Source organism: Thermobia domestica, chromosome 9 (assembly GCF_964235325.1).
Source record: "Thermobia domestica chromosome 9, izTheDome1.hap1.1, whole genome shotgun sequence".
Lineage (NCBI taxonomy): Eukaryota > Metazoa > Arthropoda > Insecta > Zygentoma > Lepismatidae > Thermobia > Thermobia domestica.
The window spans coordinates 137,561,629-137,579,774 of record NC_137462.1 but is presented as its reverse complement, the minus strand read 5'-3'; the positions used below and the strand labels follow the sequence as shown (position 1 = coordinate 137,579,774).

Below are 18,146 nucleotides of genomic sequence, written 5' to 3'. Positions count from 1 at the left end.
GAATTATATTGTGGGGGCGAGGACCCCACCTTTAAATATTGGGGGGCCAAAAGTGTCCTGCCCCCGCAAACTCGGCGCCTATGATTGTTTTAAATATGGATTCAGAACCGAAAAATATGTTATAATTTTCCCTTTTTAGCTATTTATTCAAGCCGGAAGTGGTAGAAATTATTTAGTATTAACATTGATCACTATAAAGAAAAAGGAAGTAAATAGTTAGAAGCTAGAGTTGAGTTGATTTTGAGTTTATCGTCCCGTTCAGCAGCTAGGCTATACGAGACGTGGACCTACTGATTAACGTGGAATCCGAACCACATGAACTCCCGCCAGGAATCGAACCCGGATCTCCTGCGCCAAAGGCGCGTACGCTAACCGCTTAGCCACGGAGGAGCTCAGTTAGAAGCTAGAAGCAGTATAAGCAGTATACACAACAGCTAAGATGGCCCCGGGTGTATACTTAGTCACTAACTCTCTCGCCCTTGATGCGAGCTGTCTTGGGTTCGATTCAAGGTGGAGACACTCGATTGAAAAACTATAAGAGATATTTCATGCCAGTCATTCTGAGTGACGTCTTTCCTCATTCACACCAAGACAAATGCTGGGATAGTACCTAACATAGACCGCTTCCTTTCTTTTCCCTTCGTCGAATAGTGTGCTCACCCAGCACATCGAGCTCATCCCTCATACGTGACGAGATTAAGGGCATAGATGGTAGTAATGTCTCGATATCTCGAAATATGTACGGTATATATAAAATAAAATAAAATAATAATAGCTGAGAGCCTAATATAAGTATGGGTAGATTTTTTTTCTTTTTGATGCCTGGTTTGACATGTGTCGCTGACCATAATTTGCTCCTATAGAAACGGATCAGTATCTGTTAATCGTTTTAGCATATTGCTGTTATGGTTATGAGGAAAGAAGGTAGAGGATAGTTACAACCAGACTAATAATTTGAAACAGATAAGTAGTGCTAGGGTGCAAAATTTGTCTGTCAGGAGTGACAATTCCGTACTACGCTTTAACCCTATGAACTGCAATTACTTGTAAATATTTAAATTTATTTATGTTCTCTGTTTTGTTATTCTTATTCTTATTATAGTACTTAACGCTGATTCCATTATCGTTTCACCAAGTACTTCGTCTTGTTTAGTTCACTTCTATTAGATCCACTGCTTTACAAAATATAATAAACTATTTGCTTTTTCTAATACTGGCCTGAAATCACAATCTACCACGTCCACACTGTATGCATAAAATGTATCAACATATGGCGCATGTTGTAAAATGGTTTGTTGGTTGTACTTTTAAGCCCCATTTTAAGCATCGGAATCTGAACCATTACTCGGGTCGGTCTTCTCCAAGGCAAGAACAACTCCCACCGGGAACCAAATCCGGGATCATGAGAATTTACCACTCAGTTATGAAGGGTCATCTATTGTAAAATGGTATAAAAACCAAATGGAGATACGGCATAATAATTATTCAGGCTATTATAAATTCAGAGAAGACAGACTAATTTCTTTGTATTCGTATATTACTGTTATTTTTTACTGAGACACATAAGTTACTAACCAACTTTAGAAAGTTTTAGGAAGTTCAAAATTTATTAAATATCTATTAATGGGCGAAGCAGTTTGAAAGTTACGTGGACTCTAGTGGAAGCAAAAGCTTTACAGTTACGCCACATAGTGTCGGTAGTAGCCGTAAATGGTACAGAGTTACAGTTCTTGTTTTATCCCATAAGAGGTCCTGTTATATATTCTAACAGTAATGGATAATTATGTTGGGAGAATAGTAATTTAAATTCATTCAACTGAGCACAAATTTGAACTGCGGGATTTATAATTTTCCATTCGATAAAGAATCGGAATCTTTAGAGAATGTTAGTTTTAAAATATTATTATTAGGAATTATTTTCTATTTCGAAATGTCTTAAATCAGCATTGTTAATGAAGTCCCTGGTTACTACACTTAACCTTCATAATGAAGCTGTATTTGTTCACCACTTGCTTTCATAATCACTAAAATGTTTAGCCAGTTTGTCTAAGCGGGGTTTGAACTGACAAATTCAGAAAGGGAAATTTAGATACTTGTGTCAGAAACATCTTTCTTACTTAAATTTTAACGGGAGAAAGGCTGAAAAAAAGCCGTTCCAGTTTTTCAGTTGTAAAACCATCCAGCTCTGGCTTACTCAAATATTTAAATAGTTTACGAAACTTAATAAAAGAAGCAGGAAAATTTATTCAAATCTTATTCCGATGTTCATAGGCATATCCAATCAAAACTTCAAAGTTTAAACACAGGAACTTTATGAAACATACGTAACAATTGCAAGTGTTTTGAACTTGTGTGTATACCAGCCACAAAATTTAAAAGAATATGATCTACATCTAACCGTTGTCAATGTTACTACATGAACAATACGAATGTCTAACATACAAAACATTGCAGTACCACTCTGAGTAGCATGCTGTACGTTAACTTGGAAATGTCGGCGGGGGTGGATTTAAATGATTGGATGATACAAGTCTAAAACTCTGGTCTTATATTCCTTTAAATTTTGTGTCAGATATACTAATCGTGTATTGCAATTCAAAGCGTGTTGTACGTTTATCACTGTGTTTTTATTGGTCATTTGCACTAATTTTATTACATTAATCACTGCACCAATTTTTCTATTTAAGATTTCTATGATTATCTATTATATGCACCAATTTTTATTTAAATATGTCACACTCATACTATAATATGCACTAATAATTATCAATATATGTTATAATATATAATACTTTCTAAAATTCTTTACTACTTCTTCATTGTGCATGATTAAATGTTATCTTCACTTGTTTTTATTACCTGTTATAAAATTGCAAAATTATGACATGCAATCTTATATCACATTGTTTATACAGAGATATCTTAAAATACCACAAAGATTACGTGAATTTTGGTTGGGCTAGAATAGGTTAAAGGATATGGAATATGAGAATTCTCTTTGCGAGAAAACTTGACACTAAAAATCGTATTACACATAAGAACTTTATTAACGTCCGTTTTCATTTTCTTATTCCTCATAATAATAGCAAGATGAAATAAAATATAATTTCTTCCGAATAAAATTTTTTTTGAAGATCAAATTTTCAGCAGTTAAGCAAACATTCCTAAACAAAATTCATGTTAACTTTTTCTTTTTTTTAAAAAAAAATAGAAATTTAACTTAAGAAAAACTTGTACTTTTCTTTCATTAAAATCTTCACATTTTCTGCCGCGTTTATATTGTATTTTTTTAAAACTTGTCAACCGAGGTGAAGTAGTTAGGTTCTTCATTTTCTCACCTTATTTGTTTGTTCGAGACTTCAGCTATAGATATAAAATTAAGTTAAATTACTGATATTATCATCGTAAAGAATAATCTTTGAAGTTTAAACCAGATAACTTTACTTGCTTTTAAACTGACAGAAAAAAGCGTGTGAAATCGCATTTGAAGAACAAAAATAAATGATTCACGAAAAGAAAAAAGGTGTCCAACTTTTTTTGTTTTGTTTTGCTTTTTGTTTCTTTAAATGTTATTTTCAATTAAAAGCAAAGAATGTCAGCACATTTTAAGCAATCTTAGGAACCCATCACAGTGAAAACGTACAATAAGTTATCCATCACAAATTCAACCTGAGTACGCTAGTTGCCTATGCTTTTTTTTTCATTTCAAAAAGATGCAAAAGCGTGTGTGAATCCACTTTGTTTTTGTTTTCTGTATGTTAGAGAGAAGAGAATATACGTGTGCAGTATGTATGTGTGTGTACGTATGTTTGTGTGTGTGAGTGTGCGATTAGCCGCCCTTGTATTGTGTGGCTTGCTCGTGTCCCCAAAAGTGGTGAGCTGTGTATCACTGTGCAGGCCCAAAAGCGTACCCAATTCGCCGATGGTGAAGCGTGCCTTCTCCCGCCTGGGGACTCTCACTGCTGGTTGGGGTCGCAGCATACGCAAGCAGCAGAGCCACCTATCCGCAGACGACAAAAAGAAGTGGGCTAGTTCTCAGGACTGTTCAAGTAAGTATTTAAAACATTTGTATTACTTATTTTGTAGATTTTCACTAGTAAAATGAAAGCCATAGATATAGGATAACTTTGGGCATTTTAAAATTATTTTCGCTCTGTTCCCTACCGCTTAATATTAACTTTCTTCACCATTCTATTTCAGGTGTGAGGTAGTTTGAAAATAAATCGACAAACGTAGCAAGGCTTGTACGTTTTTTTTTTATATTGTCTACAGTTTGTGATCTACTATTGGCATAAATTATTGTATATAAATAATTATGTCAGCTTTGTCCATTGCAAATATCTAGGAATGAAGTAGACATGGCACATACGCTATGCGTACTTCATTCCTACTCATTCTACGATAGATGATTATTAGCATTGGCACTGATGATAATTAGGAACAAATAGACGTACAGAAAATGGCACTTCGAAAGAATCAGTTCTAAAATACCAGTATACCACGTACCATACGCCCATACTGAAAAGAAACATTGACATTTTCAAAGTACGATGAAAATGAAGCAAATTGTAGTTTCATTTGAATTAACATGTAAATAGTAAATGGAATTTTCTGCTCACCACCATATTTAAGTTATCAGTAATGTGTTCTGGGTATACTGGGTATAATGCTTTATGCTTTTTCACACTGAGTTATTTGCGATCCAATGAACGAAGCTGATGTTTATAATATTAGTGCCGCAATTATGCGTCACAGCTGCCAAATCGTAGACAATGTGTGTACATGAAAGTTTTCATACCATAGAAGTACTAGAGCTGCATGTATCACTTCCTCTGTTTTCTCTGCCAGTTTTTGTCTTATTTTTTCCTATTCTGTATATAAATAATTGAAAGGTGACGAAAAGAAGTTTCGATGAAAATTTCTTTGTCTTTCTACCAATAAAACTGTTTCGGTCATGTTCTTTACTTTATTTTCATTTACATCACCGACTTTTGGAACATGACAAGTGAAAACTCAGACTCAAAGTATCCATGACTCAAACACGACACAAAGTATCCACCTGATATTCCTGTAAATGCATTAATCAACCCCCCTATCCACTTTTGCACATACTTCAAACCATTACAAATTCAAATACTAATCTTAACAAAAACTCTTCATAATTACGAACTACTTACAAAATACGGTACAATTTAGTAAAAAAAAAAAATCAAGTATTGATAATGTGTTAGTACTCAGCTGTTCTTTCCCGAAACATAAAGTATCTAAATTGATTTTTAGGCAATGTATCTCATCTTGTTAATACTATTTGGTTAAACAAGATAATGTTCTTACTCTATGATATACCTCACATCGGGATGCTAGTAGCTGTGTAAAGTTAGTTCACTAGGTTTAGTCCAAACATAATTTTCCTTATTTCTTTCTGAAAAATTGTACGCTATAATTCTATACACTCTTAGAGAATACAATATACAATACTACAACACAATAGTACAATATTCTTATGTTAGAGAAAATTCCTATACTTCTTATGTATACAAGCAACCATTTTCAGATTCCACAAAATCTTTTTTGATACAAATATGTTAATAAGACATCCTCATATGGAGTAGCATACCATTTTTGGTAGTACAGTTCCATAATATAGCAAAATATCTTCCAATTTGGGATCGGCTCAGTGTTGCTCACATCAAATCTAACGACTATTATTTGTACTAAATTATGATAAATTTATTCCACTTTGAGAAAAAAATTACAATTACGTTATCCTATTTACTTCACTTTGGGAAGAAAGATTACATTTATATTGTCCCATTTACTTCACTTTGAGAAGAAAGATTATATTTACGTTGTTCTATTTACTTCAGTTTGAGAAGCAAGATTACATTTAAGTTGTTCTGTTACTTCACTTTAAGAAGAAAATTTACGTTTACATTTCTATTTACTTCACTTTAATAAGAAAGATTACATTTATGTTGTCCCATTTACTTCACTTTGAGAAGAAATATTACATTTACGTTATTCTATTTACTTCACTTTGAGAAGAAATATTACATTTACGTTGTTCTATCTACTTCACTTTGAGAAAAAAGATAACATTTACGTTGTTTTATTTACTTCACTTTGAGAAGAAAGATTACATTTACATTGTTCTATTTACTTCACTTTGAGAAGAAAGATTACGTTTATGTAGTTCTATTTTCTTCACTTTGGGAAGAAATATTACATTTACGTTGTCCCATTTACTTCACTTTGATAACAAGATTACATTTACGTTGTCCCATTTACTTCACTTTGATAAGAAAAAATACATTTATGTTGTTCTGTTTACTTCACTTTGAAAGAAAGATTACATTTACGTTGTCCTATATCTATGCGCCAAACAATGTTTTAATTTAAGTATGTACTCTCTCTCTCTCTATGACAGCGATGATTGCTCTGTTCATCTATGGTCATTTTTCTTAAGATTATTGGATTGCTTCTACACTCTTATTGAGCCCTGATAACCATGCTTGTACTGCATTACTATAAGTAGACATAAGATAATTCTGTAAACATTAACACATTTTTCTTGAATTTCAGGTAGATGGATTACTTGTATAATGTTCATTTACTTATTTCATTAATTTACTATTGTTTATTTCTAAATGATTCATGATTTTAATCTGACTTTTGTTCAGTACGAAAATAGATGTCTGCACCGAACCTGACCGAACCTACAACATATTAAGAATTGAAATTTGAGCCGTAAATTCGAAAATGTACAATGGTATATTTGAAGCTGCTTTGGGTTGCTGATAAAAACATTTTTTACATAAAGGATTATTCTGTTTGAGAGAAATAAGACGCCCCAAATTTTGTACATTTTTAATTAATAGATTTCTTAATTTCAAATCCGTTTTAGACTCATTTAAATAGTAAAAAGTCTTGGGTGAAAATGGAAAATATTTTCGGCTGGAGCTTGACCTTGGATTACAAATAAACGGACTAGGCAGAGCTAAACTTTGAAAAATAGACACATACAGACCCCTATCTAGGAAATGAAAACTGAATTGCTAATAGCTACTTACGCCAACATGTAGCTTATACCAATTTAGGTTTTTGTGCCACAGAGTATGTCCGGTATTTTAAGGCTTGTGTTAGCTTAGGGTAAAGTGGGTTAGGTTTAGATTAGGGTAGTTTAGTTTAGCTTAGGTTGGATTGGTTTCGGTTAGGTTCAATATTCCTGGACTTACTCTACGGCACTTAACCAATATTCTGCGGCACTATCAATTACACCTTTTCTTCCTACATTGAAAATATAATATGCACCAAACGGCACCTCTTGTGTGATGTCACATCGGCCAAAATTGAGCTTTCATTACTTCAAAATAAGGGAAGAAAGCTTACTTAATGTGCTAATGGATATGTATAAGAATAAGTACATTAGATAAGGTTTCTTCCTTTAGTTTGCAGCAATAAAATCTTAATTTTTACCAACATAACTTTCCTCAAGAGCCACGAGTGGATGCATCAAAGGAAGTGTAAACACCACAAGACCCATTTCGAAATAAGTAGAAATAAAGAATTAGTTATCCTTGAATATTATAGAGCAATGTACACCACTTGCCTTTGTAGTAGGTTCCATTGCTCTATTAAAGGATTAAGAGCTAAAGTGAACCATCTCCACTCATAATAAATATTTAAATAATATCACCGTCCCACTAAGTTTGTGGGTTTAGTACTTGTTTTTATAGCTCCAGAAATGTTTTCAAATAGTGGTAATATGCAATACTATTATGACATGAAAAGTTCAAAGGAGCCAAAAATTCTGTACCTGAGAGCATGAAGTGCGTAAGTCACAAATTCTTGTATTCCAGAAAACAGCAAAAACACTTACTTAAGCGCTAAATATATATTGGAGATACATTATATACTTCGTTAATTACGTCATCAACCCCTATGCAACAAACTAAAACCAACCACTCACTGCAGACCTCTGAAAGATATACAAAACTAATTTTAACTCATTTTCGCCAAAAATTGGACTTACGCACTTCATGCTCTCAAGTACAGAATTCGTGATAATTTCAAGCAAATTGTGCAACCTATAATTTGTCCGTTCCCCCTCCCCCCAAAATGGGATGGTACCAGGCACGTAGCCAAGGGTGGAACAAAATTAAGGAAGGGTGGAACAAAAAAACGAGAAAAAGAAGAACCAGCGTTAAAAATATAAAGCTACAGCAAGCGTTTGGTTACCCTTTCTTATGAGGAGCTCTGTGTTGAGGAAACGGGAGGGTCAAGGTAAAAATGGATATTATTGTAACGGAGCATTCCGATATCCTCATTTTACTTACTAACATATCAATATGGATATGCTGCCAGTAGAATAGCTTAGATTGATCGAGCCCCTGGTGTGTAACCACTGTATTTCAAATCACGCCACTCCCCCCATTACGAAATCCTGGCTAAACTAACCAATATATGTTGCCAGTAGAATAGTTTAGAATATCCTTGTGTGATAACCACAGTATTTTGTCACGGATCCCCCCTATTACGAAATCCTGGCTACGTGCCTGATGGTGCACACTGTTTTTCAGGTATTTTTCGGAACCTAATGTAATTAATTTGCAAGCTTCTACTAACAGTGTCACTTTATTCATACACCCCAGAAATTCGTCCAACCTTCCTTCCCGAAATTTCATATCCTGACGTAGTGTGGTACAGGGTAAAGATTGGTAAAATCGTAATATAAGTAATTTTTTACTAGAGATCTACCACGACTGACCATGTGTGAAGTTGAAAGGTTTACACACCTTGTAGGCAACATGGAAAGTGTAATACCTTCCAATGCTACGTACAGTTATCATTGTAAATGCTACAAGTAATTATAAAATTACTTGCATCACGATATTACCAAAATTTATCCTATAGTAAAACTTTCCTGTCACTAGATATGTAGCATATGATAGTGCAAGAAATAAAACGTAACTTTCCACAAGCTCGTTTTATTATTATTATTGAACGCAGATTAACATGTAACTGAAGCAACAAACATTCTCTGTGTGTGTACACGAAGAGAACGGTCAGAATTCAGGAAAAAGAACTTACTCCTTGTCCTAGGACATGCTTTTGTAATTTGCTGTTGGAAAAATACATTCAAAAAAATATCGTTAATTCTACCCAGGCGACCCGTAGACAATGCTTCTGTAATTTGCTGTCTTGAAAACACATTCATAAATATCGTTAATCCTGTCCAGGCGATCCGCTGGGGACTGAATTTGGACTTAACGGAATCCGGAGTGTCAGTACTTGTTTCAGCGACACTAAAAACTACGGATTCGACATTATCTGTCGTTTTCAATTATTTTTATGTACTACCCTTCATACTCTCTACTCCTAGTAGGCCTAGTCTTATTCCAAAGCATTTTTCCCAGTTTGTAAATGATACATGTACCAAGTTTGGTTGAAATAACTCCATGCATTTCAGTTATGGTGAAACACACACACACACACACACACACACACATATATATATATATATATAATATATATATATATATATATATATATATATATATATATATATATATATATATATATATATATATATATATATATATATATATAAAGAAATACAAATATACTCACAAAATAAGAAACTAAATAAAAATAACGACAAGCAATGCCTTTAGCGCTTAACTTAGCGACACCGAAAACTATTGTTCGACATTAATACTGGTCGTTTTCGGTTATTTGTACGTCAGCATTCCTCCCTCAGGGTGTTAATGGGGGACTGAAATTTGACTTAAATGACATCTGGAATGTCACAATTATGTCAGGGACCCCGAAAACCATGCATTCGGCACTAATATCGGTCATTTTCGATCATCTTTATGGTAGCCCTTCCACTCCCGCATAGTACTATTTTCTGGATTGTAAGTAACATGTGCATTAAGTTTGATCAAAATTGCTTCAGGTTTTCCAGAGTTATGCTAGAATATACACACACGCATACATACATACATACATACATACATTTTAAGATCCCGGCGTAAGCATACGAGATCTTATATTTTCACTTCAGATATACGTGTGCGTGTATGTGTGTGTGTGGTACTTTACTTCTCGGTAACTACTAGTCGGATCTGAACGATATTCGGAGGCAAAGTAGCTTATCGTCTAGGAACTAAAGATTCCTATATTTGGTTTCTTACGAAATTACAGTGAAACAACTTACAAATTCGACTTGCATTATATTCTATTTCTGTAAAGTTGTACGGGATGCATTACTTACGTAAGTCTGAGATAACTGTACATTTATTTCGTTATTTGATCAAAATTTCAATTTTCAATGTGTTTGAAAGTGCAATTCAATATACTGTGCTTATTTTTGATATGTGTCTGTCCAATAGAATTCTTCCTTCATTGTAGATTTATGTTGGAAATATGAAAATATTTATGAATTTTTCTGTGATACTTTGCTTTTAAAGTTTGAAATTTACTCAATCATAGAATTTATAGTATTGCTTATAACTTCACCAACAATTTCAAAGATGTAACCAGTACAAATTTTATTTGCACTTTCTTCTGTTCATAGTATGTTCCAGTATTTTTGAAGGAATAAACTCCTCAAAATGTTCTTTTACGCGTCAAAATGAAGAGGGAAAGCAACTGCACGTTATTTCTATTAGAGCTTTCTCCCTCTGGAAAGAGCCACTCAAGTTGTGAACGTCGGAAATGGAATGTCGTCTTTTATTATTTCGTCCTATGCTTCAACATTGCAGTGCGAGTCGAGAGAATGAATGAATGAGGTCCTTCCAAATGGTGTATCCCAGACGGCGACAAGAGAAGACATTTCTATCACAAGAGTTTTCAAGCTCAAAATCGATATATAACAGTGACAGTCTGTTAGGTGTGGTTACTCTTCAGAGATTTGTGGTCTCAAGTTTCGCATCTCAGTTTGAACAAAACTTAATGCATTCAGTTATCGTTTTTTTTTTCTTTTCTACAATAAAATATCACATTCTAGTTTTGTTGGAAGTATTTTTTTCGAATGGTTCTATTTTACCATAAGACATATTTTACGAATACAGAATGTCAACAATTTGTTAGAAACTATAGCCCCAAGTTTTATCATAGTTTGGAAACAATTGTAAAGTTATACACATGTCCGTATCTACGTATAGACCACAGGATCTATGCCAAAGACGGTAAATTTCCAGTAACTACATATTAACAAACATTGAGATTGAAATATGTATGCGGAAATACTTATAAATTTTTATTCTAAAAAATCTTAACCGACTTCACAAACGTAACTCACTTGTTTAAAATGTCATGAAAAACAGAGACAGAATATGCACTATAAAAGTGTTCCGAAATTTCGCAGTACAACCCCTGTGCTGTTATGAAACCATAATCACGCTGAAAAGTTAATAGTTGCATATAAGCTTGATACTTTGCCATTATTGCGTATGGGTGACTCACATTATGGGTCCATGTTTCATCGACGGCATTATAACGGCGGTGAGTTATCTGCGCATGTTAGAAGACATCTTGCAATCACTGCTCTCGGAGGATGGGTCGTTCTTTAAGTTCATTCAGCACGATGGCGCCCTACCCCATTACGATACCTTTGTGTATGAATACCTCGATTAGCAGTTTCCTAATACATAAATGGGTCGGCGAGATGCTGTGCAACGACCACCTCGTTCTCCTTAACTTAACCTACTGGACTACTACCTGCGAGACAATGTGAGGTCTGCTGCGTACGCGGTAAAAATTAGGGATGTTCGGCATCTCAAGGAACGAATTGTGGACGCATGTTCCAACATTACAGCCGACGCTTTGCACAAAGTTTTGAGTGACTGGGAACTCAGTATGTATCTGATAAACAACCAGAATGGTCCTGTGACAGTGAGTGATCCTTTGACGTATGACTAACCTCTTTTGTTGGGGACACTTCACAGTAACAGTCATAACTTCGTAATGATTAACGCTATAGCAAAAATAGCAGTGTCATTGAATCTTCACAAAAATTTGCTATTAGAATGAAAAATCTCATGCCATGGTTTCCATCTAAGACAATTGCGTAACATTCAAGGTGACAGACGTCATTGTGGTATGCCCTCAACCATTTTTCCCATTCATATTCTCCACCTACATTTTTTTGTTATATTTGTAGCGTTTACCATTTATTACGTGTTTCCACACTTTTGGATCATATAATATAATCACGCATGTTTCATTTGCTGACCTAACCATATAAGTCAACTGTCCGAACCAATTTTAAGAATTTTCAAGATCTACGACAAGGCTAAATGGAATCAGTGTCACTCTGATATAGATGTCTCTCTTGCTCTTTTGGCACAACCTATAACTGACTCCGAGCTTGAGAGCGCCGTTCATAGCAATTTAGAGGCTATAGCAAGTTACACTGACAAGCATATATAAAACCTCAGTATCAAGGTAAGACATATCAACCAAGATTATCTCCTCAATACTTGGCTCTCGTACATAAATCTCGACGCTACTTTCAATAATACGAAGAAACCAGATTATTTAATGCAAGGCTAATTGTAACGGACGTCGCATAATTATATTGTTGCTCACAAATAGCTTAACTAGAGCAAAACCTACAAGCAGCTGAACACAGTCATACTCAACGAAATATTGGAAAAAGTTTCATCTTCTAACTGATACCTCTTATCCTCTTATACAGAACGACCAACCTTTATATATAGGTAAAGACAAACCCGCCCGTTTTCGCCACTCATCTTTAGTCAGTCTTTACGCTTCCTCCCTGCATTCATCTCTACGGTCCCAGAGTTTCCGAAGAACCAAACAACCAATTGCTACAGCCTTCCATCCATGACACTTTAGACATCAATAATTCTTTAGCTCGGTATATCATTTCTGGATATGTTCAATCCGTTATTAAACGGAAACATAGACTGCTCCTGACTTTGATCAAATATCGTACAGACTTCTTAAAGGATGTTCGGCATTTTTTTCATTTTTCTGGCTACAGTATTTAAATTTATACTCCGAACTGGTTACTATTCTTCCTATTGGAAGGTGTATAAAGTCTGTATGTTTTAGAAACCAAACAAACCGCCGCATTCTGTATAATCATATCGTCCAATCCAACTAACTTTCATTCTGGTAAAGTCTTTGAAAAATATTGGTCCTATGTTTATATCCGTATATCACTGATCGTCAACTCTTATCACTTCATCAGACTGAATTTAGACCTCATTACAGCATAAATGATCAATTACTTCGCCTAACCACTATTCTTACTAATCATTATAATAAATCTCTTCCAGTTTGTCTTATACTGATGGATCTTGAAAAGGCATTCGATTGGATTTGGCCCTACGGATTATTTTATAAACTGCTTAAATTGAGACTCTCTCTTTCATATCTCCGAGTCATATATTCGTTTATACCTAAGTGTATTGCCAATATCAGTGTAAAAAAAACTTCTTATCACATCTAGTCTTCCGGCACACAGGGGTTTCGCAAGGCTTTATTTTATCGTCTCTTTTATATATTTTATTTGCCACCTCAGATTTGTCATCTTAAACACATAAGACTTATCCATTCCAATATGCTGAAGATACCGCCTTCCTAACATTAGAAGAAATGAATACAACAGATTAACACAAATTTGCAGGCTAGGATTACAGCTTTTCTCGAATGGTGTGTCCAATGGCGACTTTCAGTTAACGAAGACAAAACTCAGATACTAGTTATTCTACCATTTATGCATCGAAGAAAAGTTCGGCTCCATCCATTTTATTGTGGATGCGGATACACGAGCACCTTCGTCCCTTTGCGATTGACACCCCAGCTACAGAAACTTACTACGTATTCTAAACCAGAGTGCAACTTCTTCGCCGTCTTGTTGGTCAGAACTGGGAATTGTACTCTAAATTACTGCTTAGAGTATACCTCCAAAGCAAGATGTTCGGCCCCACAGAAATTCTACAACAGACTTAACATTCTAGAGTGACACGCCAGTCACTTAGCATATCGGATCAAACTCCCATATTATAATACTGATCTATATGATAAAATTGACTTTCCTTTGCTCGTTCACCAACCCTTTATTTGCTTCAAAACTTTATAGCCAAGAATCTCTAGGACTGTAAGGATATCTTTCTTGATATAATATTTACAGACTTACAGCCAGAATCACCATACAAATACTGTTATATACCATTCAACGACTTGCTTTCAATATATCTTTGCACTATTCCAGCAGATTATCATGACATATTCTTCCGTCACGAAGTCATCCATCAACACATTCTTCACCTTTTCACATCATAGCACTGTCTCTCTACACTACTAATATGTCCCTCATCAGTTCTGAGCCGCCACAGGACAGATTAACATGAATTTGTCTGTTGTAACATCTCTATAGTATGTTATAGCGTCACGTGCACCTCTCCACTTTCCATCCATCGTCAGTTTCTAATGTAATATCATATTTCAACACCCATATATTCCGCAATATCTTCTTCTGTACTACTTTTCTCATAATCAGTGCTCTTGTTTTGCACGTACCTTATTGTTCTATATGTGCTCCTTTATTTACTAGTTTAATATTAGTGTTATAATCCTTGTTTAATATTTTTACTTTGTTCATACCTAAAATAAATATTTCTTTCTCATCTCATTTGGTATCTATGATTTAATAATCTGTAATTAATGATCCCGAACCCCAAGCCAAGAGAGATAGGGCGAAATCCTATTAGTGGCAGAATATATCGACCTATTATTTTGTTGATTGTCTTACAACAAAGAATGTTGTTCTACTAATTATTGCCCTTCAACTACAAATAAATAAAGTATTGCTTCCATCCACTCACCTCTCTCTCTCTCTCTCTATATATATATATATATATATATATATATAAACACGCCGAAACACAAAACAACTATGCTAGTGATTTGAAATGTTTATTCTGGTCTACTTGGCCTCCTGTGTGACGTAATAATTGTCGGGAGGTCAAATTATGAAGCGTTTTTCCCAGTTCACGATTTATGTACAGAGTTCCTTCAGTTCATAATTTTTATCAAATATTTCTTCAATTCACAATATATATTTTGTAGCATTTGTTCAGTTCTTTTCATGATATTTGTAGGCCCGTATCCACAACTCCCCATAATTTTTACTAGCCCCTAAACTTTTCACGGTAGGCTTGCATATGGACTATAATATGATTGGATCGGGTCCCCCCTAACTTCTACCGACCCCCCTGCATTTTTGGACTGGCTACAGGCCTGGATATTTGTAAACATTTTCTAGTTCATGATTATTATGAAGACTTTCTTCGGCTTCATTTTTCTCAAGCATATTTTTATATCATGGTTTTTGTGAATCGTTTCCTTAATTCATGATTTTTATCATTCTTTTCTCAGTTCATAATTTTAATATAGTATTTCCTAAATTCACAAGTTATATAAATCATTCATTTCATGACTTTAAAAAATTTTAAGAATTCGTTACTTTTATGAAAAGGTTCTTACCCATAGTTTTATGAAACATTTCTCCACTTCACAATTTTTGTAAATTGCTTCCTCACTATGATTTGTATGCATCATTCCCTCAGTTCATGATTCTTATAAAGTGTTTCTTTAGTTCATGATTTACACGAAATATTGATTCAGTTCATGTTTTCTTTATGGGCATTTCTTCAGTTCATTTTTTAATAAATTTTTACTAAATTCGTATATTTTGAAAGCAGGGATACAAATAAGCAACAAAATTTTACTCGCCCAAGAAGAAAGCTACTAGCCCATATCCCACAATATAAATTACTTACTTACCTTCGGTATGATATTAAATACTCGCCCGCATCCACGAACCACTCACCCCGGGCGAGTGGGTGAATGGTTATTTGCATCCCGGTTTTAAAGCGTCACTCCAGTTCAAGATTTTATCGTTTTATAAGTTCGTGATTTTTCGAAGCGTTTAGACAATTCAAGTTTTTTTTATTAATGTTTTCTTACTTTATTGTTGATTAAAATCACTGGTGTCAAACATTTGTTCTCTATTGATATGGAGATTGTTGCGCAGAAGATTTTTAAAAATACCCACTAGCCCTGAGTTCCTATCATAAATGTCTTTCATGAACACTACATTCCAGAAAAACATATTACACAAATATCATTCATTCTGTATCAATTTGTGGTTTCATTTCTTCTGCTATTCGATAGTTTAGTTTAAAAGAAATTAGAACAAAAAAAACACTATATATTTAAGTATTATCTGTGATTTGTAAGAAAGTAATTTCACCGTGTTTAACTTTAAAAATGTAATTTTACTCAATGGTCTTACAATATCGCTCCGTCATTGCATTGAACTGCATTTTGTATTCATATATTTAAAACAAAATATGTACTCGGTAACGTAGTTATCTTATTACAAAATATTTCATCCTTTTTTTTTAATACAATGAAGGTTGAATAAACATATTATCCAATTAAGTAGAATGTTTTTAATCTGTATTCAGTTACTAAACCGAAAAGAAGCCACTTCTATGAACTACTAGAAATAAAAGAAAATAGCAAGCTCGTTTTGCAAAATAATTGTCTTGTAATTTCACTAATTAAATCCTTTTACCTTCAAAACTGCTTTTATCTTTGAGCAATTATACATCTCTAATTAGCTCAAACATCACTGTGACAAGCATTTTTTTTTCATAGCCAACAGACTTTTTTTTAAAAAAAAATTGAAAATGAGAGATTATCTCATCTTTTTTTAAATATACGTATTCATTCTTTTTCAGTTTTGAAACTCTGCTTTTTTAATAACAATGCATTTGTTACCCAAGGTGTTACATGTCCGCTAATTAGCTAACAACTAATTTGTCTATTTAAAATTTGAAAATAATATATTTATTTAAAAATACATGTATGATTTTAACCCAGTCGTTTTAGTGTAGTTAAATTATTATTCGTTTAGTAGTGTATACAGATGATAATCCAAATGTGTTGTGTTTAGGGCAATATTTGATGAGAGATTTTTTTTTTTTTTAGGTTGGAAAAGTTTTTCTTTCTTTCTTCTGGTCAAAATGTAACAGATAATTAGTTCTACATATCATGTTTGTTATTCGCTTACGGTATTACGACCCGTTCGCACTAAAAAGAAGAAATTGGCAAAATAAGTAGCGTTCGGTTACTATCCAAGTTTTCCGTTTTTATATTATTGAATATATACGGTACGTAACATAAACTGTGAATTTAACAAAAGTTATTTCACATTCACACTATATAAATTGTAGTAATCTTCGCATTTTACGGTTGGTTGATTTATTAATCATCAAGTTGATACTAACCGTTTGATTGTAGACAAATAAATGTTCAGTTTCAAGCAAAAACTATATCCACTTCTAGATACCTATTATTTTGCACGGAAACTGTTTTCTACAAATTAAACAGTAAAAACTGTCTATTTCAGCAATTAGTTCCAATAAAACCAGTTAACTCTACTGAAAGTAGGCAATTTGCAGGAAATAAGAGAATTTTAAAAAAATAACTATAATAATATACGCAATTCCAATGCAGTAAACTAATTATCCGCATATTACCAAGAAGTATATTGTACTTCCTGAAACTTATTTCACGTAATAGACCCTACATACTAAAAGAAATCCCCATGTTTTATATGAAGAAAATGAAGTCGAGGAAAATCTTTGAAATATACGTATCTACCTTTTTTCCTAGTTGCAAAATACACTTGTTGATGGAAATTCGATTTTCCTGGAGTTACGTAAATGCTTACACCAGTGGTGGATCTAGAAGGTAAAAACTGGGGAGGGCAGCCAGACCTCAGACAATGATATATATATATATATATATATATATATATATATATATATATATATATATATATATATATATATATATATATATATCAAGCCAACTCAAGACCAACTAAAATTGTTACCTTACACTCCAAAACAGTGAATTCATTCCAATCTATGATGATCATTAGGCAAAATTCCCATCACCTTGAAACTAATTTTTCCCTAAAGGCGCTATACATGTATTTTACTAAAGTTGATGCGAAGTCTAATCAATTTCCCCATTTTAGTGGAAACGGTTACTTAATATCCATATCCCTCAAAATGATTTTTCCATAAGTCACC

General features: G+C 33.7%; 1 protein-coding gene across 1 annotated transcript in view; it reads left to right on the top strand.

Moving 5' to 3' along the window:
• The window catches only part of rsh (Rap GTPase activating protein radish), a 1,018,586-nt gene that overhangs the window by 965,137 nt on the left and 35,303 nt on the right, over positions 1-18,146 (top strand). Inside the window, exon 11 of the mRNA XM_081726479.1 lies at positions 3,898-4,049. Within this exon, the coding sequence (XP_081582605.1) occupies positions 3,898-4,049 (152 nt within the window). The remainder of the gene's footprint in view (positions 1-3,897; positions 4,050-18,146) is intronic.